Source organism: Culex quinquefasciatus, chromosome 2, assembly GCF_015732765.1.
Source record: "Culex quinquefasciatus strain JHB chromosome 2, VPISU_Cqui_1.0_pri_paternal, whole genome shotgun sequence".
Lineage (NCBI taxonomy): Eukaryota > Metazoa > Arthropoda > Insecta > Diptera > Culicidae > Culex > Culex quinquefasciatus.
In genome coordinates, this window is record NC_051862.1 from 170064048 (window position 1) to 170089928 (window position 25881).

Genomic DNA, 25881 nt, shown 5'->3' on the forward strand with positions numbered 1-25881 from the left:
AGACACGAATTTATCGAAAATTTTCGTCAATTTTGATGTGGAAGTAGATAATATGTTGCATTTTGGTACTTGAATTTTATGTCTTAAGAAGGGAAGGGGTCTGTAAACTATCCTTAATTTTCGCGTTAATGTTGCAGGTTAGTTCAAAATTAAGTGCTTTTTCTGAAAAGCCAAAAATATCTAAACTTCAAACGGTGTGGGACAACTGGGGTGAATCAGGACTACTTAAAGCTTAAAATTTGGAAAATGATGTATACTGCTTTTGTTGTTCTGTCAGCTGTCCCAATTCGCCCCATGTGTCCCGTTTCGCTCCAGATGACGGTAATCAATACCAATTCAGTGTATTGTTTTTCAAAGAATATTCGCCGGAAATATAAATGTTTTGGCCAATGTTTGATTATCAAAAAACATGCAGAAAAGAAAATATGCTAATATATTCAAAAAACTCATAAAAATTTCAAGATGGTGTGTCTTTCAAAAAAAAAAGAGAAAAAAAGAAAAAAACAAAATTAAACTGTAAGACAATTTCCGGTACTGAAAAAACAAATCTGGCATATATACAGTAGTTGTTCGGTAACTGGGCTGAGAACGTAGCCCAGTCACCGAATGTTGCTCGTTAACTGGGCTAAGCAAAAAATAACGAGGGGACCACCGATGCATATTATTTTCCAGATGAAATATTAAAATAAAAGTTACTCAAATTAATTTAAAATGCTTTCTTTTCATTTTTCTTTAATTGTAACTTGAAATTATACAAAAGTTTGAAAGAAGTTTTTTTTATTCATTTTGGTTTGTTTTGGTTTTTTGACCTTTGTCTGCTTTTTAACTGGACTACGGCCCAGTTATCGAGCGCCCAGTTAAAAAGCAGCCCAGTTAAACAACGCCCAGTTACCGAACAACTACTGTAAATGGTCAAACACCACCAAACAATGCCCCTGTTTTTTACCATTTTTATTTTTTTTAAACCACTGTATCTTCACAAAGATTGGACTTAAGACAAAGATCAATAAGGAAACTTGGAGAATAGATTTAATAAACGGTTTCTTTTAATTTTTTTAGGAGCGACATACCCTCCTGAACTTTTTGTGAGACTTTTTGCAACGAAACGAAACGAAATAAAACGTGACTTCACGTTCAAATCTGGAGCAATATTTGAAGAGGACGCATAAGCATTTGACAGCTGGAACTATTTTGCAAATTCCGAGACAACATGTAACTATTTAACAAAACCCGCAGTGTTTTCAAGTGGCTGGAGAGGCCAGCTTTCGTTTAAAATTTTTAGTTTTATGAAAAAGTTAAAATTAACCTGAGAATTAGCAAAACAGTTCAAACTGTCAAAATGCATATCCGCCCTTTTCTCGTGTTGCTCTAGAAATGTTACTTTTAAACCTAAAAATAAAAAAATATATATATAGAAGTTACGTGTTTTTTTTTTCCAAAAAGCATGTCCAATTTTCTACAAGTTTATTTATCTTTCACCGCTTTTTGATATGAAGCAACGGTTCCGATATACAGCAATATTTAAATAAATAACTTACGCTCTTCTCAAATGTCATTCTCGAGTGCAACCGGCTCCGTATACACAAAAATGGCTTATAAAAGCATAGGATACCATGTCTACAAAGTTTCATTGAAATTGGAGAAAGTCGAGTGAAAAAGCGCCTGAAAAATTCCTGTTTTGAGCTGGAATTGCTCAAAAAGGGCCCTTAGAACATTATGGTATTAGTGGTCTAAATAGTTCTATGTGTCTTTGGGAGATCGCAGTAATCCTTGGCCGTGATCGGTCGACTTAAATTTTCGCTCCGCGTTTTTTTGGCCTCTCCTCGTTTAGAAATTTTCATCGTGGTGCTTTTCGGTTCGTTTTTTCCGGCGGGACAGTTCCGTGGGTCAACTACCCGGTTTTAAGATACTGTGTTCTTCCCAAGTTTGAAGAATTGTGTGGCTGTGCTGAAGGAAATTTTGTCGAATTGGGAAGAAAATTGTGTGGTTGCGGTTGCTGAAGATGAAGATTTTGCTCAATTTTGTCCACCGGCTTGTGGAAGTTTTGCTATATCTGGCCTGATAAGATGTACAACCTTTCAGATAGTTTTATCGAGTTTTAACGAAATTAGTGTGAAAAATGCGGATTGTTGAGCAAAGTGCCACGAAGATCTTATGTGTGTTGTCCATTGGGTTAGGATTATTCTGCCGTATCTGAGCTGCAAAGAATCTTGGACAAGAAAATGGTGGTTTAAATCAAATGAACTGAAATTACAATTCAACTTTTTCACTTTTTTGCTTCGCATAATTTTGTTTATCGCGTAACCATAGAAACCGGTTTGGTGCGGTACGAGTGATAGTGAGCTGCTTTGATTTGGGGAGGGGGTTGGGGTGTGGTGAAATTACTGCTGGCAAAGTTTTAGTGATTTAAAAGAGTCTTGTGAAAATTCTCAGAAGTCGCTCAGAGAAGCATCATAACTATTTGGGATGATTTCTTTTTTTTGTTTAACAGTGAATTATAAAAAATTATGCATAACCAAATTGTGAACATGAAGAGATCCCTGGCTCAGGTACCGTTCCAGTTGTGGTCGTTTGTTAGCATGAGGACAAGCCGAGATGGGTGTGCTGCAGGCGCCCGCAACTTAGTTGTCGAAGAAGAAATGAGAGGCCTACTATGTTCTATCGGGTGAGCTCGTTTCATGTCAAATATCTTTGCGGAGATGTATGAAGTCTCTCTTATATTCTAGCACATTCGGTTTGTGTCAAATTGTTGGTCTCATTCCTAAACTTATGTATCATATTAAGTCAACAGTCCATGTTTTTTTTATTTTTTTTTTTTTGGAGAATTGATAATCATGTTGGTTTTTATTGATGTAGCATGATTAACCCACCAACAGTCTCGAGTGTGGAATTTGTACACATTTGCATGATGCTGGTGGTGGTTTTATGTAGAAATAAGCTGTGTCTTAAATTTGATTGTTGGTTGTGACAAATTTGGAAACAACTTAGTGTCAGTGTTTTGAAATCAGTTTGATAGTTTGAATTACCTTACAAAATTTGTTGTAAAAATATAGATACAGGTTTTATATTTTATCTAAAATTTACCTTTACATTTTTTTATCCTTCTTGTAGTTACATTTAATAGTTGTTTTTAAATATGTCTTATTGCAGGTACAAATATATAACTTTGGATTTCAGGCTCACAAGGGAGACGACATTCATAAAATAATTGTGTTTCTTATTTTGTCTCGATTTTGGAAACAATATTAAATTTGATAAATAGTGTTTACAGATAAACATAAATACAAAAGAGTGTTTTAAGCATCTCGACAATCGAGACAAATATAATCAATTAAAATAAGGTTTGACAATTGTTTTGAAGTTTTTCTTCTCAGCCTTTTAATTTCTCTCTAATCAAGTTTTAGCTTTAGCTGTTGCAATTTATTAGCAAGTTTTTTATGATATTAAAAAAAGTATAACTACCTAAACGAGCGTTAAATTGCTTCCATTATTTTGAATACGATTTTGAGAGTTAAAGCTTCGAAACAACTTGTTAAGTTCTAACGGCATATATTTATTTAATCTTTTTTTTGTAATTCTATGCGATAGAGCTTTGTCTGGTTACAGGTATAAATTTTAAAATTAAATTCAGGCCGCTAATGGAACCAGCGAAAGGACTACAAAAATATATATATTTGTGTTTTGTTATTTACCAATTTTGGCATCAATAATATTTTTGTTAAGTTGTTGCTATTTGTTGATTTTATTAGGGAAACTTTATTGATAACCCTATGGGTCCAAAATTAAACTACGTCATGCAATGAATTGCGCTTTAAAAAAACTATTTTTATTGCCATTATTAATGTATTTTTTAATTTCTTAACAAAAGTTTAAAATTATTGCTGCCAAAATTGGGACTATAGACTGTCCACATGATATTGAAACCAGACCTTGACAACTGTTCCGAAGATTTTGTTCTCTACAACCCAAAATGTTTGGCTTCAGCCGTTGCATATTATTCTCTTTGCACTGACATTGTGTTTGTGTTATTAAAACTATTATTTTCAATATCAATTTTTTTTTTTGTATAATTGCATTTATTATTCTTATCCAAGTTCCAAGTCAGAATAAGTTATATGGGTTTATTTAATATTTAGTACAAGAATTAGTTGTAGAATAAAATTATTTTATTTTTTTTTTCTTAAATTTATTGATCGGTTTGAACTTTGAAACATTTGTTAAGATCTGAGGACATATTTATATATTTTATATTATTATTATATTTGTGATATTTTTTTAATTTAATATTTAACATTTATTATATTTATCATTATTACATTACCACTATACCATTACTCTCTATATTTCGAATTGCGTTGAAAAACTTCTAACACCATTGTTTTTCAGGACCACTTGATTTACCATCTGAGAGTCTTTTTAATAAAATTCGGTAGTTATCTCTTGTTATGTCACGATTTTGGAATCAGTAGTATTTTTGTTAAGAAGTTTTTCAAGATTTAATTATTCATCTGAATGAATTGTCGTTTTTAAAGTTTTTCCAATTCATAGGATTGTCTTCTGCCTAGTTTTTATATATTATTTTTGTTTTCAAGCAGGCCAAGGATTGATACCTAAGAGCATGCAATGGCACTGACCTTGTTGCGTGCTCTTCGGTTGACGTCCACGTAAGGAACATCCTGGAAGGAGCGCAACTAACTACATCCGTAGTTCTGTTAGATCATCCGAATTATCTTGATCAGAACAGTATAGCTCTGGTTCCTTGCGAGTGTCCTATTTTCTTACCTCCACGTTGGCTTGGTTTTCATGATGACCTAGCTGGTGGCCTGTGGAAACGGATCGTAAACCTTTGACCACCGCGGGTCAGAGTCGAGACGGCTAAAAGAAAGGGGCGCGACAATGTGGGAAAGGGAAGTAATTTGTGATTGCAGACGGTATTGTTTTGATTCGCAGTATGTTGAGTCAACTGCTGTGGATGTACCTGAAACATCGCACAACGGGGTTTCTCTTCTCTTCATTCTCAGCTACCACCTATCTCCTATTTTTAGTTTGCTCTACTGATTCTCAATTCTTTACTGATTCTTCAATTTAATATCCATCATTTGATTTTGATTTTACTAACTTTTGATTGTCGTATCTCTCAAAGCTTTTCCACTATTTTTTACCAATTGATACTGCTGTAACCTTAAAAATATACTTTTCCTTAATGTACTAGTAATATCAGGTCTATTTATCATTTGCCTAATCTTTTTTGATTTTATGCGAATTTATTTATTTGAATAATTCTTTATTTGTCCTATAAATTATCATTACTATAATCTAAGCTTGTTTTGTATCTCTATTTATTAACTATTGTCTTATTTTACATCTAATACATCCAGCTTCTCATTTTTATTCTTTAAAATACGATAATCATTCTCTTACTATTGATTCTTGATTTTTATAAAATATATTCTCTTTTACTGTCTATTGTTTTCAATCTTCACCCTTTTTTCAAACAAGTAGGGTTCGAGCCCTTACTTAATTTATGGAATGATTAAAGGATTAACACCAATATTACTATTGTACTTTTGCAGAACTTTTCTAAAATGCTTAGGACCAAAATATTGTAACAAAACACCGCGACAAAAGAAATAGCAACAGATTAACACGACTCAACAATAGGGAAGATTTCAGGAGAAAACAATAATACAGTAAAATAACAAATAGTTTTTGAATTCAAACTAGAAATATAACAGTTTTTGCTTTAATGAAAGTTGATAGGCACACTATAAATGGTTAGGCGCTTATACTTACATCAAACCCTACGTAATGTACCACCCCCGGCCGAGTTAAAATGCGTAACCGGAAAAGAAGGTGTGCATGCCTGGCACGAACACTCAAAGCGTGTTCTAGCGTGCTGCTCGTACTGACTCAGAGCAAGGGTGAGATGTAGGTGTAAGGGCAGTGCGTGTTCGTCGGGAACCTAGTGCATAAGATCGGTCAAGGCCCGTTCTTACACTGAAAATTGCGAATTGCGAATTATTTTTGTTTTCAATGGCATTATAAAATTCCTGCTTCCAAAATTGGGACAGTTGTATCAATTTTAGGCTTTAAAAGCTGTTTCGAAGCTTTTGTTACCTAGCCATTACAATTCTTTCAGCTTTTACTTTTACGAGCACCTTGATTTTCTTTTTTCCATATTTTTTTATTAAATTTTTTTGATCCGGTTTTTTTTTCATTCCAAAATAAGTTATTCTATTTATTTATGTTGATTAAAATGAATAAATGCTTCGAAACAACTTGTAAAGTTCTTATGGCATATATTGATACTTGTATTATTATTTGTTATACATTATATAATCTCTATTTGTTTTCATTATATTATATAACCCATATTAACATATATTTCAAACGCCAAACAACCCCCCAAAAAAAATACTAACCCCTCTCAAAAAATATTCCCAGGGCCTTCATATATTTTATGGACTGGATGAGGGAGTCGTGGATCGCCTGGCCCAAGTCACATGAATGTCATTGTCTATTTAATCATATCATAACAAATGGTTGGATAGATAATGATAAGCTTTTAAGGTCCTTAAGATATAAGTCGGTTACTAACCAAACCGTCTCAGTTGAAACATACTGTGGTCATGGCCAAGTCCTGCCAAGACGGGGGTACTAATACATACATACATACATACATAAATAGTTCTATGTGTCTTTGCTAATGTTTTGCTAATTGGTCATAATAAGTATAAAATGTGAAAACACAGACAAAAATTTGAAATAGACACTAAAAATATGAATAAAAAAAAAACAAAAAAAAAAACAATGATAATGATTTTTTAAGGCTTTGGGTTTTGCATATTTTCAACTAAAAAAAACGTTTTTTTTTAATAAATGGTTTTTAAATTTGGTCATTCATCAACAGATTCAAACAAAATTATTAATCCGCATTCTAGGGTCTCGGCGGCCAGCACAACTACTGGGGCCTCTGGTTGGACAGCGAGTACGGCGAGGGTGAGTGCTCGGAGTCGTGCACAACCTATAAGGGCTACTTCCAGATGAGCGCCACAAAGAAGTTCACCGTGCGCAACGTCGAGGTGTGGGGCGTCGGCGACAAGCCGGTCAAGGAGAACGAATCGGTATAAACTTTTATCTTGAATCAGTTGGTAAGCTAATACAAATTTGACTATTTTTTTTCCTTCAGGAGGAAAGCTCCGTGCGGTCCGTGCTGGACGGGAACGCCGACAGCAAGGCGATGCTGAAGATGAGCGGCCGCGAGCAGTACTCGGACGGGTACCGGGAGGAGCCGAAGGATTAAAGGTTGAGACCGAACGCCAGAAATCAGTTACAGTTAAATTCCAAGTTTCGTGAGCCGCAGATCAACCTGGTTGACGTGCTGGACACGTTTAATTTTAACTTTCTCTAGATCTTTTAAGGGTTGGAAAATATTTATAAATGCGAGACGGGGCAGAATATTGAATTGTGGGTTAATTGTGAATTGAGAGACTGCAACGTGCGAATTGTATAACTCCACTTGATCTTTACGTTTTTCCCAACGAATGATTTTGAGTTGTCTTTTTATTCCTCATCTGGCGTTTGTAAGGCACACACACACTCACACACGAGTATGATTTGCGTTAATTACCTTTCACGAGAGCCGTACAAATTAGAAGAAGAAGAAGAGTGCGCTTAGTGCACGCCGCTGAAAAAAGCACGATGAGAGCAAATCTATCGTGCGTTAGTTAATGTTAAACGAGAAGCTATACATATAAATGTGAGTTTAATGGGATTATAATCGTTCCATGTTGGTTAGATGATAAGAAACAAACTTAGTTTGAATGCCGAGCTCATTGAATCGCTTTAATTTATTCGTTACATTTAGAAGTTGATGCTTGTAAATATATAGAACTCTGGGTTCGAATTCGTCCATCTTTTCTGTTAATCACCGCAGAGCAATTCTCTGAGAAATGCAATCAATCGTTGAAAAAGTGCCACTTTCCCTGAGACTTGCTTCTGCTTTGAAAACGCTTAGCGCACTGCACCGCAGCATTTGATGCGCACACAAAAGCTCAGTTCAGCAGAATGATTTCTCGTTCAGTTGTGCCATAATTTTGAGAAAACGAAGAAAGTGAGGTGCAACAGTTTTAAATTTACGTTTTTTTCCAACTGAAGTTAATTGTGACGATGATGCTCAGTAAAAGTAGCTTAGCTGTAAGAGAAACCATCATTAGCCGGAAAATGTAATCAGTGTGACTTGAAGTAAATGTGACCGTTTGAAACTCCCAACAGGAAGAGAGGAGAGAGAGAGAGGAAATAAAACCCGATGTGAAGACAATTATAGTGAACCTTAAAAAGGAACAACAGCTCGTATTTGCAGTTCAAATCCGAAATCCATCAATTGTGCCATTCCATGTCGCTGGTTTTGATAACGAAACCATCAGGTAAGCAAGGGTTGCGCTTTGTGGAGTAATTTGGGTTCCGCTAGAACAAGTTGACCACGGACCCATTGATATTACGTTTACAGTTATTGCATACAGATATCATCAGTATTTTAGAAAATATGTTGTTCAACTTTGGCGCCATCCATAAAGTATGTCACGCTAAAATCGGCCAAAATCAACCCTCCATCCCCCCTATGTCACACTTTATCACGCTGACTCCGAGCCCCCCTCGAAAAGTACGTCACGTTTGCTCGGACCCCCCCCCCCCTACCATCTTGTTTTTTTTTTTACAATTTTAGCATTATTTATTAAAAGGATTATTTTTAAATTCAGAGTTCAATCGAGAAAGCTTTTTTTTTGTTGAATGTTGTCGGTCGTGATAGAAATCTCCATCAATAGTTTTATTTTTGAAAATCTGATGATTTAATCATATTACATCTATCATCAAAAACTCTGTTTTTTATAGCCTTGAATCGTGTTTGATTTATGAGTTATGTTTATTTATCAAACATCAAACTTTTTTCATCTATATTTTAAGACTGAATGTTCAGTATTTAAGAGATAGTCTAGCCTGACATCACAGTCTCACGTACCCCTTTCTCCTCCATGTCACACTTTGTCACACTTGCGACAACCCCCCCTCCTCCTCTAGACGTGACCTACTTTATGGATGACACCTTTCATAATGTCAATGTCAAACGTGCAACCTCCAAAATTATAAAAAAATCAAAATATTTACCACACGTCACTTTTTGCGTTTCTCTTTGTTTCGTCGTCCGTGTCTGTCGCGGGTGACCATGAACGGCCATGATCGACTACGACCAACCTTTTCAAAACTTTTTTTCGTAAAATCGCGATAACTCGTGATGTTTATTAGCAAACCCCTTATGTCTATACATCAAAATTTTTGTAATTGTCTGCTCTACAACTTTGTGCCGGGTCCGGTGGTTTAGTGATTAGCGTGGTAGCCTCTGAATCCCAGTATGGCCTGGGTTCAATCCCAGACGGACCCGGTGGCATTTTTCGAGACGAGATTTGCCTGACCACGCCTTCTATCGGATGGGGAAGTAAAACGTCGGTCCATTTGCGTAAAAGAGGTTTTGAGTGACTCACAGAGACCACAAAAGACCCGGGGGTCGTTAAAGTGGATTACATTGCTTTTTTTTTTTTTTTACAACTTTGTAGAACATTGTTACACTCTAAAAAATAACCCTGCAAAGTTAGAAAAAACACGAAATTTTAAAATGAAAAATTTTGTTCTAAATGAAAAAATGACCCTTCTGGGTCAATGTAGATTCGAAAAGTACATTAAATTTCCCATAAAATGACATGTTCCAAAATTTTTTACAGTCAAGTAACGGAAAATGGGAGAATTTTTAAAACTTTTTTAGTGTTTTTTTCGATGAAAAATACGTTTTTCGGAATTCTGAGTACGCCATCAAATCGGGCGTCTAATTTTACATAAAAGTCTCTTTGGCACCAAATTTCTATCTCATCACCGTTTCAGGCTGCAACTTATTGAAAAACACCTCTTTTTTTGCATGTTCAAAAATGGAAGGGGTCGTACCGCCCCTCCTTCACGAGATATCAAAAAACGGACCTCGGATTCGTGATCAGGGACAAAAGTTACCCCTGAGGACAAAGTTTTACGCAAATCGAAGAGGGGTCGGGGCAACTGCTGTGTGAGTTGGCGGAGAATTACCCACGTAATTTTGACAAATCAAGCTAATAGTTCCCCAATCATTGAAAAACTATCTTCCCAGTACTTTTTGCAGATCCGAATTATAAGTTGGGTTGTAACTGTGCTTCAAATTCCAATATTTGCTCATATTTATTTACAATATTAACCCGAAATTCATTGAACTATATAGGGGAGAGTGGGGAGCCTGTATCTCGTCAGCATGTGGGTAAAACAATTAGCTTTGTTCTAGAAAGCTGTGCGAAATTGACTAAAACTCATTGTAGAAAACAAAGTTAAAAAATTAAAAATGTTTAGATTGAGTTACACACATTTTTCGAAGAAGTGCTTAATAAGTATAGAAAACACTCAAAAATTATTCAAAAAATATATGTTTTATACATGAATTGTTTGATAAACATATCAACTCCAAAACCCTTACGCATTTGACGTTAAATTTATCGTCATACTATTTTTACAATCAATTGTTTAAAAAAGTTCGTTTAGGGAGACTTGATCCCTGCATTTTTACAGTCACTGGAATCAGCCTCAAGATTAAATAATTTGGCTGGGTTTTCGTACATAGTTTCCTTTAGTATAGTTGTACATAACTAACTGCAGTTTGAACCATTTTTCAAAAGTTTTGTAAACAAAAATTACCAGCTTTTGTAAACATGCTCAATTTTGGTCTAAAAAAGAAAATTTTAAGTTTTTAAATATTTTACATGCTAAACTTGTTATATTTTGAACACAAACGTACAGGTTTAATGTGAAATTGCTGTATCTTATAGAAAATTAAAAGTTTGGATGAATAAGAAACATTTTGCTTAAGATTTCTTCAAAATGTTGAAAGGGGGATCAAATTACCCCCAACATTTTGAAAATGCCGGTTTAAAATATTTTTTTAAAACGCTTGGCATTATTCGAAGAGTTTATCTGATGAAATACCCTTATCAGCCAAACATACATAGTTGAATGTTTCAGCATTCAATTCATGCAAAAAGATCATAGTTTTGTGAGAAATTGACAGAGTTATATGCGATACAAAAAAAGGGGATCAAGTCTCCCCACTCTTCCCTACTATAAAGATTTATAATAAGGCATTTTTTTTGAGTGAATTTCGCGTCCATAGTTTGAACTCCTAACACTGATCACTTCTTCCGTGTATTTAGAGTAAATTTCATTGATCGTGAAAATGCTAATATAACCTATACAATTTAATGTTAAACATCCGTTAAGTTTGTAGATAGAGTGGAAGCACTCTTGGGGCAATGAATTTTTGAAAAAAATATCGCTAAATGTAAAACGCTTCTATTTACAAACAACACAAAGAAATCCGTTTTTTAATTGATATTTTCTGAATCAAGATTTGAATGTTTTTTTTTAAACAAAGATGGCCGCCAAACGGCCGGAAATGATGCCTTTCAGAGCCTTAAGATTTTAGCATACTTAATTATATATATATAGCATCCAATCAAAGCGATTTTTCAAGCTGAAAATTTCCTGTTTGGAGATTAGCAAATTAAACTTCTAAAATCTAAACTAAATTAGAATACATAGTTGAAATATGACTTTAACTGACGGAAACTCTTTAAAATTTCTAAAAATTAATCCAAAACAACTTTTTTTTCAGTTGAATAATTTGTGTCCGGGGTTTTTATTTTGTATGTTCAAGATATTGCTAACTTTTAAAACACATTTCTTTTCATAACTATTCTCAAAGAACACATTTTACAATTGTGTTGGGAAGTTTTCAGAGTACCGTGAAATTGCCGTGATATTTCAATGTTTTGTAATCGGCACGCCGATTTTTTTGCCGTGAAAAATCACTAGCCCTAATTATGCATAAAGGCTTTCGCATAACTGTTCAATTAAATGTCGATTCCAAGAACCTGAAACAGAAATTCGCTTTCTTTGATCACATCTCTATATTTAATTATTTGAATTAACTACGTTTGAAAATCTATATCTCCTCAAGGATTCCCACATCACCCCACATTGCCCCACGCCAAAACAGCGCCAACACTGCCGAGAACCTGCTGCTGCTGCTTGGGCCATATCACACAGGGAACAAGTTCCTGCCTCGCTCTCGCTGCCAGCCTGCCGTTGCCGCCGTCGTGAAGGCCGCGTCCCCGTGCGCATGTCCGATGCTGGATAACCTGGAAAATTTCTACATTTGTGGTGGTCAGCCTCATTCGCGTAGAGACTCCGTGATCGTCACCATCGTCGTCTCGGACAGGTCGTCGGGAAAATCGGGAAAGTTGGTGACGGTTTGCAGGTTGGTCGGAAAACGGATATTTTCCTCGCAGGAATTTAGTGAAAATCTGGCACCACTTGAATGGTGTCGGCGGGTGGTGGTTTGGAAAAGTTGGGTAAATAGAATTTGTCCGTCCCGTGTGGGGAAAACCTTGGTGAAAGTGACTCCTCCTGGCTGAGCCGCGTCCAGGCCAGGTCTGCCAAAGTTGCTCTCAAGGTAGTCGATGTCTTGAAGGACACACTGAGCTGCAGTGTGGGTTGACCATCGAAAGAGCGAAAGGAAAATAAAGGTGGTGCAGTTTTCCGGGAAAATCCGGGCTCATCAGGGCTTATCCGTTCACCATTCAGCTCAATTTTCATTATCAGTAATCGTGTTGGATGAAAAATTGATGGTGGAAAAATGTTCCCTCCCGGAGTGCGAAGGCAGAGGAAAAAGGGGAAAATCGTGACGAAGTGAGATGTGGAGGGTAGGTGGAGGGGGTTGGTGGTCGCCAAACTCACACAACGGCAGTGATTCTATCCAAGAAGAGAGCACGAGAGAAAGTGAGCAACCTGTGTGTGAGATGTGTGACCCTCTCTTTATCACGACGATTCACTCTTCACGCGGGCATGGTGACATGTGCTTGGGCTGCGGCTGTGAGTGTTTCGTGTAGTGTTGTGGTGGAGCAGCACGTTTTTGAATGCTGAGTGTGGGTGTTTGTGCAGTAGGGTGACTTGAAGAATGATGACGAGCAGTTTTTGTGTAGATAAAATTGATATAAAAGAAATCATATTAACGGGACAATGTGGAGTAGTAAACATATACTTTCTTTTTTGATCACGTAGGGCGTCCAATTTCCCGTCCCGGGAAAAAAAATCCCGGATTTCCCGAAAAAAAATATTTCCCGTTCCCCGGGAAATTTCTAAATTTCCCGGGAATTCCCGAAATTTAAGGGGAAGTACATTTTCTTAATTTTTTGGTACATTTGTTAAAACTTACAAAAAAATAATGAAAGAACTATGAAAGAACACATACATGTAAATCGACAAAAATGTAAGAGGTTGGTTTGGGCACACACTTAAACTTTTTTTTCAATCTGTTTTAAGTGCATTAAAATATATATTTTCAACTATTATCAAAATAAATTTGAAGATATTTGGTTGTATAGAGATATAGCCATTTTAAGTTGGCAGTTTCAAAAAACGGGTGCCACGATATCTCCACACTGCTTTGACCGAATCGGCTCTAAATTTTTGTGTGTGTGTGTGCAGGCCGAAGCCCGATTTTCAAAAAGTTTGTTTGAAGAAAGGTAAAAATATTTTTATGTTTTTCATATAAAAACTCGTCAGTTTTTGATTTTTTTTATTTATTTAAAAATCAAAATTTCAAAATCGGGCTTCGTCATGCACACGGGATATGTCTTGCAAGTCTTCATCTCAAATTTTAACCAATTTGGTCCATCCCATCTCGAGATATCGTGGCACCCGCAAATCAACTCGGTGTTCAGAGAAAAACGCTCGCAAAGTTCGTCAGTTCCCTTTGTGCATGGAAAAATTTTGAACGTAAATCGTCTCTTACTCAGTTTAATCATGAAATATCTTCATGAAACTTTAAGGAGTTATTGAAAATCATCTTTTAAATGGATTTGTTAAATTTTCTGAAATATGAAATTTTGGATTTTCTACATGTATGTAACCCCTTAAACAAAAATTGTTGTTATATTATTTGAAAATGAGGTACTTCTTCCTGCAAAGATCAAAATTGAGTTGTTTTTTACGTTATGTTTACCATGACCAAATTTATGGAAAATTGAATGGGTATCATTAAATTTTAATTTGCTTAAAAGTGTTCGAGACATTACAGTTAAAAGTTGAAAATTTTTAGAGCACTAGAGCTACCAAGGACGTAACAGGTTTAAATATAAAACTACTAAACTACTTTTTTTGATATGAAAATTCTTAAAACCTAAGTCATTTATTAGGCCGAATCATTAAACAATCATTAAAAAAACTACATCGTATTACATAAAAAATGCAAATGTATATCGAATACTCGCTCCAAACATTTGAAAACATAGAGTTGTGATTACATAAAAATGGTATTTCAAGTGAATAGCACATTTTTAAGGTGGGTTTAGGCTTATCTATTTATTCATGAGCTCAAATCAGTAAGATTTGTTCTGGATAAAATATTTGTCATGAAAAACATATTTTCTATTTTTTTTTCATTTCAATGATTTGCCATGAAAAACATATTTGCAGCATGATTTTTTTTTCATTTCAACTAAATTATCAATATTATTCTTTATCATATTCTCTCAAACTGGTGACAGAGACGTATTCAAAAGCAATTTTATCGTTTTGGAGCATGTATTCATTTTACTCACTTTCCAAACATTGGGATTAAAAAAATTAAATCCTTATCAAAACAAAATACTAATCATTATTTTTTGATATTTTGAACGAATTGAAAGACAGCTTATAGAATTTTTTATATTTTTTCTTGAAGTTGTATGTTTTTTACAAGCAGCCAAGGCATTAATTGAACCTAACACTTATTTTGAACATTATAGTTGCTTTTCTAAACAATTTTGTTGCAAAATATTAATCAAAACCAGGATCAGAAAAATTTTCGGTAAATTTCTAATTTATCGGGATTTCCCGGGAAATTTGTTGAAAATTTCCCTTTCCCGGGAATTTTGTAACCCCGGGAAATTGGACGCTCTATCTCACGTCAGTAAACTTTACCGAATTCTGTAAAAAAATTAATTGACCGTATTGGTTCGATCTGTTTTGGAGGTCCTATTGAAAAATGGGCAGTTTAGTTAAGAACTTCAAAAGTTAGATTCTTCCGTATCTTCGGTAATGTTGTGGAAACCACAAAACCGAATTACTCATTTAAGTTTTACACATTGCAATATTTGCTAATCTGCTTTCATGAAAATATAAATTTTTCAAATCCTCTCGCAGTCGATATTGAAGGGACCGTCGAGAGCGGGAGGTATCAAATTTTATTATTTGGGCATTCTTAGGGGGGAATGAGGATGCAAAAGAAATTCAATGTCTCTAACGGGTTTTCAAGAATTAAATCAATTTCTGATACTTTCTTAGTAGTCCTTTATGTTTTCATATGAGTCAGAAAATTTTGATCGGTTCTTAAAAATATTTGAAATAAATTTATTGAAAAAAATCTGGATTATTTTTGCAGTTTGTCCATCACGATAATTTTCATTTATTTGTGTTTTTGCTGTCGTTTCCATCCCAGGTGCTCTTTAAAATACATTGGAAAGATTTTTAGTGACTGTTTGATTTGATTTTCTTTTGGAATTTTGGTGAGGTTTATGCTGAATAATAAAACAAAATTTCTTGTAATAAAAAAACTGAAAGTTTAACTTTTGTTGAGAAACAGTTCTTCAATTGAAAATAAAAATTAAAAAAATAATATCTTCACAATAATTTATGTAAGATTGAATTCTGTCAGGCTTAAAAACAATTTTTTGTATGTTTATTGTTGTTGTGCTCTTTCCATCATTTTTTTTACTTTTTTTTATTCCTAAAGATATAAGAATTATTTTTTTTTGCGTATAGCTTTTTTAAACCCCTTTGTTTTTTTCATCTTAAAACAAAACATTTTTAATTACGTTTGATTAAATCAAACATTTGTTTAAATAAATTTTTATAAGTTTTTTGTTGTTGTGCTTGTTGTTTTATGTGTTTATTTGTTGTTTGTTGTTATTCCTAAAGATATAAGAATTAATTTTCTTTTTTTGAAGCTATGCGTTCTTATTTTTTTATTTTCATTATTTTATTACTGCATTTTAAATTTCATGATATTCACCAACCAAAGCCTACTACTTCATTCGTCGGTGAAGTATCCCATTTTCCCCTTCCAAATCCGGATATCTTGGAGGTCGTCTAAGTTCTTAGGCATCTCTATAGGGTATCCAATCATCAAATCCCTCCCCCACTTCCCCCGTTGATCGTGAGGAGTCGACCAAAAGGAAAAATGAATGGTAATGTGTCATTCGGCACATTCCTGACGCATTTATTTTCCTCATCGGCGCCAACCTTTTTTTTTTTTTTTTCGCCAACCTAGCTTTTGCGAGTTTTTTGCTCGGCTAGAGTACGGTCAACCAAGCTAAGCTAAGCTAAGCTAAGCTAAGCTAAGCTAAGCTTGTTTTTAAATCCCTACGTCTGTAATTTTTTTTAAATAAAACTTTTTCAATTAAATCAAACGAATTGAAAATAACAAAAGTTTAAGATTGTTTCGCAATAACAAATTCAAAATTTTTGTATGATTCGTTTACTCATGATTTTAAAACATCAATCTTTAATTATTAATTATTAAATACAAAATTATGTTAATTATTCAATTTTACCAAAAAATAGTTAAAAATGAGGGAGGGGGAATGAAGGTATTTCAAATGAGCCAAGGGGGGAATGCAATGAAAAAGGTTGAGAACCACTGGTTAAAGTAATTTGTTTTACTTTTTTCTTTATTATTTGGCTTTAATTTATTTTTATTTTGAAATATTGATGGTTTTGACGGAGTAAACGGAGTAATCAATAATTTCGTAAAACAGTAATGCATAAAAATTAATTTTGTTTTGATTTATGGAAACTCTAACCTTCTCTCGCGTGTGTGTGTGTGTGTGTCTGTGTGCACTGCAGAGCAACTCTCTTTCCCTCTCTCTCATCAACGGATTGTTTTCGTACTCGCACGTGCCGTATGAGAAATGGCAAGCCGTGTGTTTACATCCACTTGTTTGCGGAACACTCGTTGAATGTGTGGCGCCCTATAGGGAGAGAGCGAGAGAGAGAGTTTTCCCCACTTTTCCACTTTTCTCGCGCCGCCCGTGAGGAACATACTGCTCGTGCTCACTTGTTCATCATCATCGCGTGAGCTCGAGCTGGGGCTGAGCAGTGAGTGAGTTTAGTGACGAACGAGAATCGCTGCGGGTAGTTTGCAAGGTTCGCTAGGAAGAATTCGCTTTTATCAGGAGGATTTGAAGTTGGCTGGACCAGTGCTAGGTGAAAATTGATGGAAAATGGTGAACATTTCAACTGGGTGACAAGTTTGAAGGTGAAAAATTTGTGCGAGTGTCGGAAAATTGAGGAAAATTCATGTGCTATCAGTGTCCTTATCGGTGAAGGGTAAAAACCGAAGAGATGAAAATCCGTGAGATGAAACGCCCCAGCCAAGTGAAGTCGAGGAAAAGCGCAAAGGACGTCCTTGTCGAATTCCAGGTCGGCAGATGAAAATCCTTGACCGCGGGGTCTCTCCGCAAGAGCTGAACCGCCACGGCCCGGCGCTGGCCACATCTGGACATTCCGCGATGAAAAACAACGATTTATGAGCTCGACTGGTGCGCTACAAATCACCGTCCTGGTGGAAAAGCCATGAATTTTCCCCCTGCCAGCGAGCAGATTTTGCATCGTTTTTCCACCACACCACAGAGTCTTTGGACGTGTGCATCGTAGGCAGGAACTGTGTGTGTGTGTGTGTGTGTGTGTGTTTGTGTGTTGGTTGATGTTTTTACCGCGCCAAGTCCGTTTGGGGTTTATTTATAAATTTGGTCGTCCTCTCGGTGAGAATCGGTGGTGCGCGCCGTGTGGCAAAGACCATGAAAATTTGCTTTGTTTTACCTTTCTGCCTTTACCGCCCCACAGTGCTACATAAAAATTCCGGTGAATCCAACTAGTGGTGAGGATAAAATATGATTCTTTGCGTCTTAATATGTATACCTACTGACACAATTGATGTTCATTATTTGGTCTTTAAAACGTTGAAATTTTTTTTTCATTCCAAATATACTGAACAAAATGAATGTATGAACGAATTAATTATAATAGTGAACTTTAACTTTAACTTTAACAATTTATGATATGCAATGCACTATGAAATGTTTTCAGCAAAATTTGGTAAAAATTTTAAAGTGTCTTAAAAAATATTCTTAATAAAGTTGCATTGACGATTAGCGTTGATTCAACAAAAATCTTGATTTTCAAATCAACAAAACGTTTTGTTGATTCAAATATGCCTTATTTTTCTGCGTTTCGCATTCGCATTCGCATTCGCATTCGCATGGAGATGGTGATCTTAGCGGGTTGCAGACTGGATTTCGTCATGTTTGTATGATGATTGTCCAGCCCAGGTTGCTTAGAAATTGATTAAAGGGAATTAAAACCAATTCTACCAGAACAGGACAGGCAGCACCATGAGAGCCATCCATTGCCGGCCGCTCCCATCTCCACCATTCACCGGGGAGGAATAAGGATTAGGAGCACGGGAAATGTTGATGCTTGACTTACTTAGAAGAAGGTAGCGAAACCGCAGGCTCTTTTTCCCAACCCTATTGTGGAACTCGATCAAATTGACCGCTTGACCAAATTTGATAGAATTTAAACAACAAGGTTGCGTAAGTGTCGCGTGGAGTTGGTTGTTGTGAAAGGTAAAGGTCTGGGATTCGCCCTAAGCAAGCGATACGACCATTGGCATAAATAATATTAAGGGATGAAATATTATTCTCAAGGCAAGCTATCGGAAGCTGCTGTTGAGACAGTTCCCGTTTAGTTTAGTGAAAGTTGTTATATTATATGGATTGAACATTATTCTCAAGGCATGCAATTGGATGCTGCTGATGAGACATTTCCCGATTAGTTTTTTTTTTGAAATTTAGTGCGACTCAAAAGCTTTATCTTAGACAGCCGGCTGTGGAAAGATAAAACTGTAATCTAACAAAATTTTAATTCTCAACTTTAAACTCAAAATACTCAGTTCTGACTGGTCTCCCGTTCAAATTGTTTAAATTTAAATATGACTCATGAATTCTATTAAATACTGAATATCCTACGTAAAATGGACAGTGATTGTGTGTTGTATTAATTCTAATACCAAAAGTTTAACCGCGACAAGTTCAAAGAAATAAAAATCGCATTTGAAACCATAAAAAAAAAATAAATAAAAAAATTTACCGATTGCTGTAACTAGATGTTTGTAACGAATCATCCGAAATATCTGAAAGCTGAAGGCATTCATTTCATCTGGCAACACACTTTTTTTTTTTGACGTTTCAGTGGGAGACCTAAAAGCAGTTACTACCACCTATCCCGCGCACCACCATCCAACACAAAACGAACTCACCCGATCCTCCCACCACTCGTAGCGTAGCGCTGTCTGTCGCCGTCCGCACATCCAAGTCCGTCTCCTCCAGCGTCTCTCAACGCCGCTCGCTCCCGGAAGCACGCTTCCTCCGCCCAGCATGATGACAACAAATATCTCTTTTTGTTGGCGCACACATTGTTGTGACATCGCCACGCAACGTCAGAAAATACCACTACGACTCTCTTCCGTACACCACCACAGAGTACCCGTCGGACCCCACAGATGATGGAGTCATCGGCTGACCAACACCATCACATTTTGCCGCTTAAAAGCCAACACACTCAATCTTCCTTACACCCTTACCAAAAATCATGATTTTTTGAGTTCCAAATCCCACTTTTCATACGATTTTTTGAGTTCAGGTACTACAACCATAAAAATGGTTATATGGGTTGAACTGAAAAATTCGTATGAAAAGTGGGATTTGGAACTCAAAAAATCATGATTTTTGGTAAGGGTGTAGCCTATCTCTCAGCACGACTACACACACCGAACTTGCATGCAAGTTGAACACATCTGTGCTGGGCCTCGGCCACACCAACACCATCATGCTCGCTTCTCTCACGTACGACGAGCGTCCCAAAAAAATATAGCCTGAATTGCACAAAAAACCTAGCACAAAATCACTCAAAAAATGAATAATATCCAAGAAAACCGGCAAACTCCATCACTTTCACAACAAGCCCACCACAACCGACCGAATGACACGAATATAGCAGGGCAGATCGCCCAAATTTGCACTAAAAACGCGATTAAAACAAGCAGCAGATCACACACGACATTTCTCCAGCGCGTCACACCTCCGTATCGATGACGCCTAGCACTCTTCTTGTCATTTATTAACATTTGTAGTGCGCCATTGCATTAGAATGCATTGAAACATCACAAGCGTTCAAGCGGCCAGGCCTACTGCGTAAAGCCGTATCGCAGAGATGACTCGTAATTGGGTTGAGTTTGAGCACTCAAATATGCCTTATTTTTCTGCGTGTACAAAAACGTTTGTAAATATTGTTTTATTAATATTATTTAAAAAAAGTGATTTAAAAATGAGATTGATCCGAGAAGCGGAATGCGTCATCGGATTCTTTTGGGAATTTTTTACTTGTATTTTTTATCAATTAAATTAGTTTCTTAATTACAAGTTGTAAGCAAAACATAGCTTATGATTCATAGGTATTTTCAGCAAAACATAGTAAATGTGCCTTTTTTGGTTTTGAACAGGATAAATATTGAAATTTTGTTGAAAAAAAGGTTATTCCAATGTATTTCCTATTTTCTGTGGATTATATTACAAATTGTTAAACTTAGTTTTTCAATTTTTTTTAAAGCGAATTATTAAATAAAATATTAAAGCAGCTTTATTATTGGTCCATTTGACGTAATTAATTCAATTCTGAAATTTGTAAGGCTTTGATGTCATCCCGAATTTATGGATATAAATTATTAAAAAAAAAACGTTGAAAAAAATTTCAGATTTCATGCATACAATACTTTTTCACCTATATCATTTTTTTCAGGATATTTGTAAATGAAACCGTTTTTGCTCGGTTTTCAATCCAATATCCTATTTTACATTTAAAGTTTGGAATATTTCACCGTCATGCCATTCAATTTTCCCATACTTAAAATCAATCTAACATTTCGTTTTTTTTAAAGAACTATGCTGCCCATGTTAGCATAATTGTCCCATATGCAAAAACAGCAAGCTGAGGAAAACGCGAGGCAAGTTTGTCTTACACATTAGGCTACGAAAAAACTGAGCCTATTATTAAATGGATTTTGGTCAACCGCGGTAGAAAGAAATTGCTTTTTAACATTAAAGGAGAATGGGCAAATTTGTATGGGAGCTGGTCCAAGGATGTACACGAACGGGAGAAACTTTATTCGAAAGATCTCGCCGAGACATGAAAAAAAGTCTTCTGGACCAACTCTCTAAACCCCGGGGTTCAAAAGTTACAAGTTGTTGAAGTTTGAGCATTTTGGGTAAAAATGTACAAAAAATCGTATTTTTGCTATTTCTAAAATCATTCATAAAATCTCTATTTTATTATGGATTTTGCTCATCTTGACTTCATTCGACGCGTATCAGCAAAAACTATGAGTTCTGATATTTCTTAGCATGATTGAAACATGATTTCTCTTGTTTTTATACGTTTGAACCGTTTGTACAAGAGGCATCCCATAGAAACAAGTCGAAACTTCAAGGTTTTGAAACCGGATCCGACCCAGACTGCTTCAGTGAGTATGAAAGGCTTCATGCAATGTTGTAAAAACTTATTGGGATGGTCTGAGTCATCCGAGAACTCCTTGGAGTTAAGACCGGTGAGTCTACCGCCGTAACAAGCAAGATGTCGGCGGTTTTTGACCACGAATCATACCCGCATGGCTTCAGTGAGTATGGTAGACTACTATGCTGATGTGTTGGAGTGTCCTGGGTTCTCCTAGGACTCCTTGGAGTTAAGATCTGTGGGTCTACTACCGTAACAAGCAAAATGTCGATCGGTTTTGACAACGGAACATACCCGCATAACTTCAATGAGTGTGGTAGACTACTTTGCTAATGTGTAAGGATGTCCTGGGTCATACAAGGACTCCCTGGAGTTATGATCTGTGGAGCTACAGCCTTAACAAGCAAGAGGTCGACGGTTTTTGACGCCGGAACATACCCGCATAGCTTCAGTCAGTATGGTAGACTGCTTTGTTAATGTGTTGGGATGTCTTTGGTCATTCTAGGATTCCCTGGAGTTAAGATATTTGGGTCACTATAACAAAAAAAATGTCGACGATTTTTAACCGCGCATCATAACCGCAAAGATTCAGTGAGTATGGCAGACTGTATTGCTGTTATGTTGGGATGTTCTGGACCATTCCAGGGAGTCCTTGTAACAGCCGTAGACCTACAGATCATAACTCCAGGGAGTCCTAGGATGACCAAAGACATCCCTACATATTAACAAAGCAGTCTACCATACTGACTGAAGCTATGCGGGTATGTTCCGGGGTCAAAAACCGTCGACCTCTTGCTGGTAACGGCTGTAGCTCCACAGATCATAACTCCAGGGAGTCCTTGTATGACCCAGGACATCCTTACACATTAGCAAAGTAGTCTACCACACTCATTGAAGCTATGCGGGTATGTTCCGTTGTCAAAACCGATCGACATTTTGCTTGTTACGGTAGTAGACCCACAGATCTTAACTCCAAGGAGTCCAACAGCCGTAGACCTACAGATCATAACTCCAGGGAGTCCTAGGATGACCAAAGACATCCCTACATATTAACAAAGCAGTCTACCATACTGACTGAAGCTATGCGGGTATGTTCCGGGGTCAAAAACCGTCGACCTCTTGCTGGTAACGGCTGTAGCTCCACAGATCATAACTCCAGGGAGTCCTTGTATGACCCAGGACATCCTTACACATTAGCAAAGTAGTCTACCACACTCATTGAAGCTATGCGGGTATGTTCCGTTGTCAAAACCGATCGACATTTTGCTTGTTACGGTAGTAGACCCACAGATCTTAACTCCAAGGAGTCCTAGGAGAACCCAGGACACTCCAACACATCAGCATAGTAGTCTACCATACTCACTGAAGCCATGCGGGTATGATCCTTGGTCAAAAACCACCGACATCTTGCTTGTTACGGCGGTAGACTCACCGGTCTTAACTCCAAGGAGTTCTCGGATGACTCAGACCATCCCAATAAGTTTTTACAACATTGCACTGAAGCCTTCCATACTCACTGAAGCAGTCTGGGTTGGATCCGGTTTCAAAACCTTGAAGTTTCGACTTGTTTCTATGAGATGCCTCTTGCACAAACGGTTCAAACGGATAAAAACAAGAGAAATCATGTTTCAATCATGCTAAGACATATCAGAACTCCTAGTTTTTGCTGATACGCGTCGAATGAAGTCAAGAAAATCGAAATCCATAGTGAAACAAAGATTTTATAAATGATTTTAGAAATAGCAAAAATACGATTTTTTGAATATTTTTACTCAAAATGCTCAAACTTCAACAGCATGTAACATTTGATTCCCGGGGTTTAGAGAGTTGGTCCAGAAGACTTTTTTTCATGTCTCGGCGAGATCTTTCGAAAAAAGTTGGTCCCGTTCGTGTACATCCTTGGACCAAATTTGCCCATTCTCCTTTGGGTAGAAAAGGTTTACAAAAAAAATCCTAGGTTTATAACAAAATAAAAGCTCGTATGAATTTAAGAAGAGTGAGTACTAGGGTGCCCAGAAAAAATGACCCCCTGCTCCACAAGCGGAAAACGGTTTTTTGTGTTTTTTTAAGCATCTGTGTAAATTTTGAGCGAAATTGGATGAGATTAACCCATTGATACCCGAGCCTAAAGTTGGTGAAAAAAATGTTTTTCATGCAAAAAATGACTTTTTTAAATCGCTAATAACTTTTCAGGATCGAGTTTTACAGCTTTGGTATGTTCTACAAAGTTGTTGAGCATTACGATGGAAGTAGCGTGCCGTACAGGCCAAACCGTAAGAAACTTGGGTTTTCCATACATTTTTTTCGAATTTTCCCATATAAACTTCACCTCCGAGTATCAATGGGTAAATGATGACCGATTTTGCTCATATTTGGCCCTGAGTCCTAAAATAGGTCAAGGAACAATATTCAGCTTGTGGAGCGAGGTTTTGAGAAAAAGTCCCATAATCTGGGCTTTGACAAAAAAAGCCAAAATCTTCGTTATTGAAAGACGCAACTTTTGGTTCCCAAACATGTATAGGTCTTCGCTGGAATTTTAATGTTATCGCAGTTTTAGTGAAAAACAAAAAATGATTTTTTGCCGATTTTCGTAATTTTTCCGTTCAAGCGCGTGGCGAGCAATCCAGTTTTTTTTAATTCAAAAAATCATTTCTCGGAAGCGTACGGTTTGACATCGCCAATTTTTCGATATGTTAAGTGAAATTTTCCGAGGAATCCGACAAATTTTTTTTCAGATATAGGCTTTTTGGTTCAGACACGGTCAAAACGCCATTTTAAGTTTTCATATTACTTTTTGAAATGTTTTGCTGGTTTTTTCGGATTTCAAATTATTTTTCCTTAAAAGGCAAATTAATCAAATCATTAATCAAATTAATAATTAATTTGCCTCCAAGACAGCTAAAATCGTCACGGAGTTATGTTTTTTTTTTGAAAAATATGGTTTTTGCAAAAATTTACGAAAATTGCCGTTTTTGGGACGATTAGCGCGGTGTAGGTCACCCTAACGGCCAAACAAAACACAATACGGGTCTAATTATTTTGGCTAAGGAACCCCCAGAAAAAATTTGAGCCCGGTCGGAAAACTTTTTTTTTGGCTTAGGCTCATTTCAAATGGAATTGCCGAAATCATTTAACCCAACATAAAAAGGTGAATATTCAAAATATTGAAGACTTTTAAAGAGATAAAAATACTCAATTTCAAATAATCAAAAAATAAACTTGCATTTTTTTGCATGGTATATAATTTATAAGGCAAATTTGATTTAAAGTTTTTGTCTCCCCCTTCAAATTGGCCCGAAAAATCAGGGGGCAATTTTTTGTTTTCTAAAAACTTAAAAAAATTAATGGAAGTTTAAGTGCATTCAGCTGAAATCAATTTAAAATGCATTCCCCTGCGTTTAGAATCATTTTAAGCATGTTTGGGTTGGTTTAAAAATCTCTAGAATTTTTGAAACTTTTCGATGTTTATTATCGCGAAAAAAAACTTTTTTTCGCTAAAATTTTAGTTTTCGTCCAATCTTACATTTTTTGAAAACTAATGATTGCAAAACAACTGTACTAATGTAAAATGCATTTTAAAACACTTTTCCCATGTAAATGATGAAACTGAGCAACTCTCTACGAAATCGGCCGATTTCGACCATTTTTATTTTTTGTATTTTTTTATTTGGCTCAAACTTTGTGGGGGTCTTCCCTATGACCAAATAAGCTATTTTGCGTCCTTGGTTCACCCATACAAGTCTCCATACAATTTTGGCAGCAGTCCATACAAAAATGGTATGTAAATATTCAAGCAGCTGTAACTTTTGAGTGAATTTTCTGATCAATTTGGTGTCTTGGGCAAAGTTGTAGGTATTGTTGAGGACTATTGAGAAAAAAATAGGTACACGGAAAAAAAAATTGCAGATTTTTTTATCAACTTTTTTTTTCACTAAAACTCAATTTCCCAAAATACGTATTTTTTGATTTTCGAGATTTTTTGATATGTTTTAGGGGACAAAAATCCGCAACTTTTGAGCCATAGAGAAACATGGTCAAAAAATCTGCCGCCGAGTTATGAATTTTTGAAAAAATAGTGATTTTTGGAAAAAATTGAAGTTTTATGCAAAAACAAGTTTGACATTATTTTTTAATGAAAAATTGAATTTG

The 25881-nt window shown here is 36.0% G+C and overlaps 2 protein-coding genes across 10 annotated transcripts in view; both read left to right on the plus strand.

The window, feature by feature from the left end:
* LOC6031321 (MTOR-associated protein MEAK7) overlaps positions 1–8343 on the plus strand; it is a 33390-nt gene extending 25047 nt beyond the window's left edge. For all 3 annotated transcript variants that reach the window (XM_038255494.1, XM_038255495.1, XM_038255497.1), the window contains exons 8-9: positions 6942–7124; positions 7190–8343. In XM_038255494.1, coding sequence (XP_038111422.1) covers positions 6942–7124; positions 7190–7303 — 297 coding nt within the window. In that variant the 3' untranslated portion in view covers positions 7304–8343. The remainder of the gene's footprint in view (positions 1–6941; positions 7125–7189) is intronic.
* Positions 8344–12290: 3947 nt separating this feature from the next.
* The window catches only part of LOC6031318, a 39828-nt gene continuing 26237 nt past the window's right edge, over positions 12291–25881 (plus strand). For 2 of the 7 annotated variants that reach the window (XM_038255486.1, XM_038255493.1), the window contains exon 1: positions 12299–12476. The gene's annotated coding sequence lies outside the window, so the exon portion shown is untranslated. Of the gene's footprint in view, positions 12477–17251; positions 17423–25881 lie in introns of those variants that run through there. The other 5 variants (XM_038255488.1, XM_038255492.1, XM_038255489.1 and 2 more) reach the window with 5 other exon arrangements.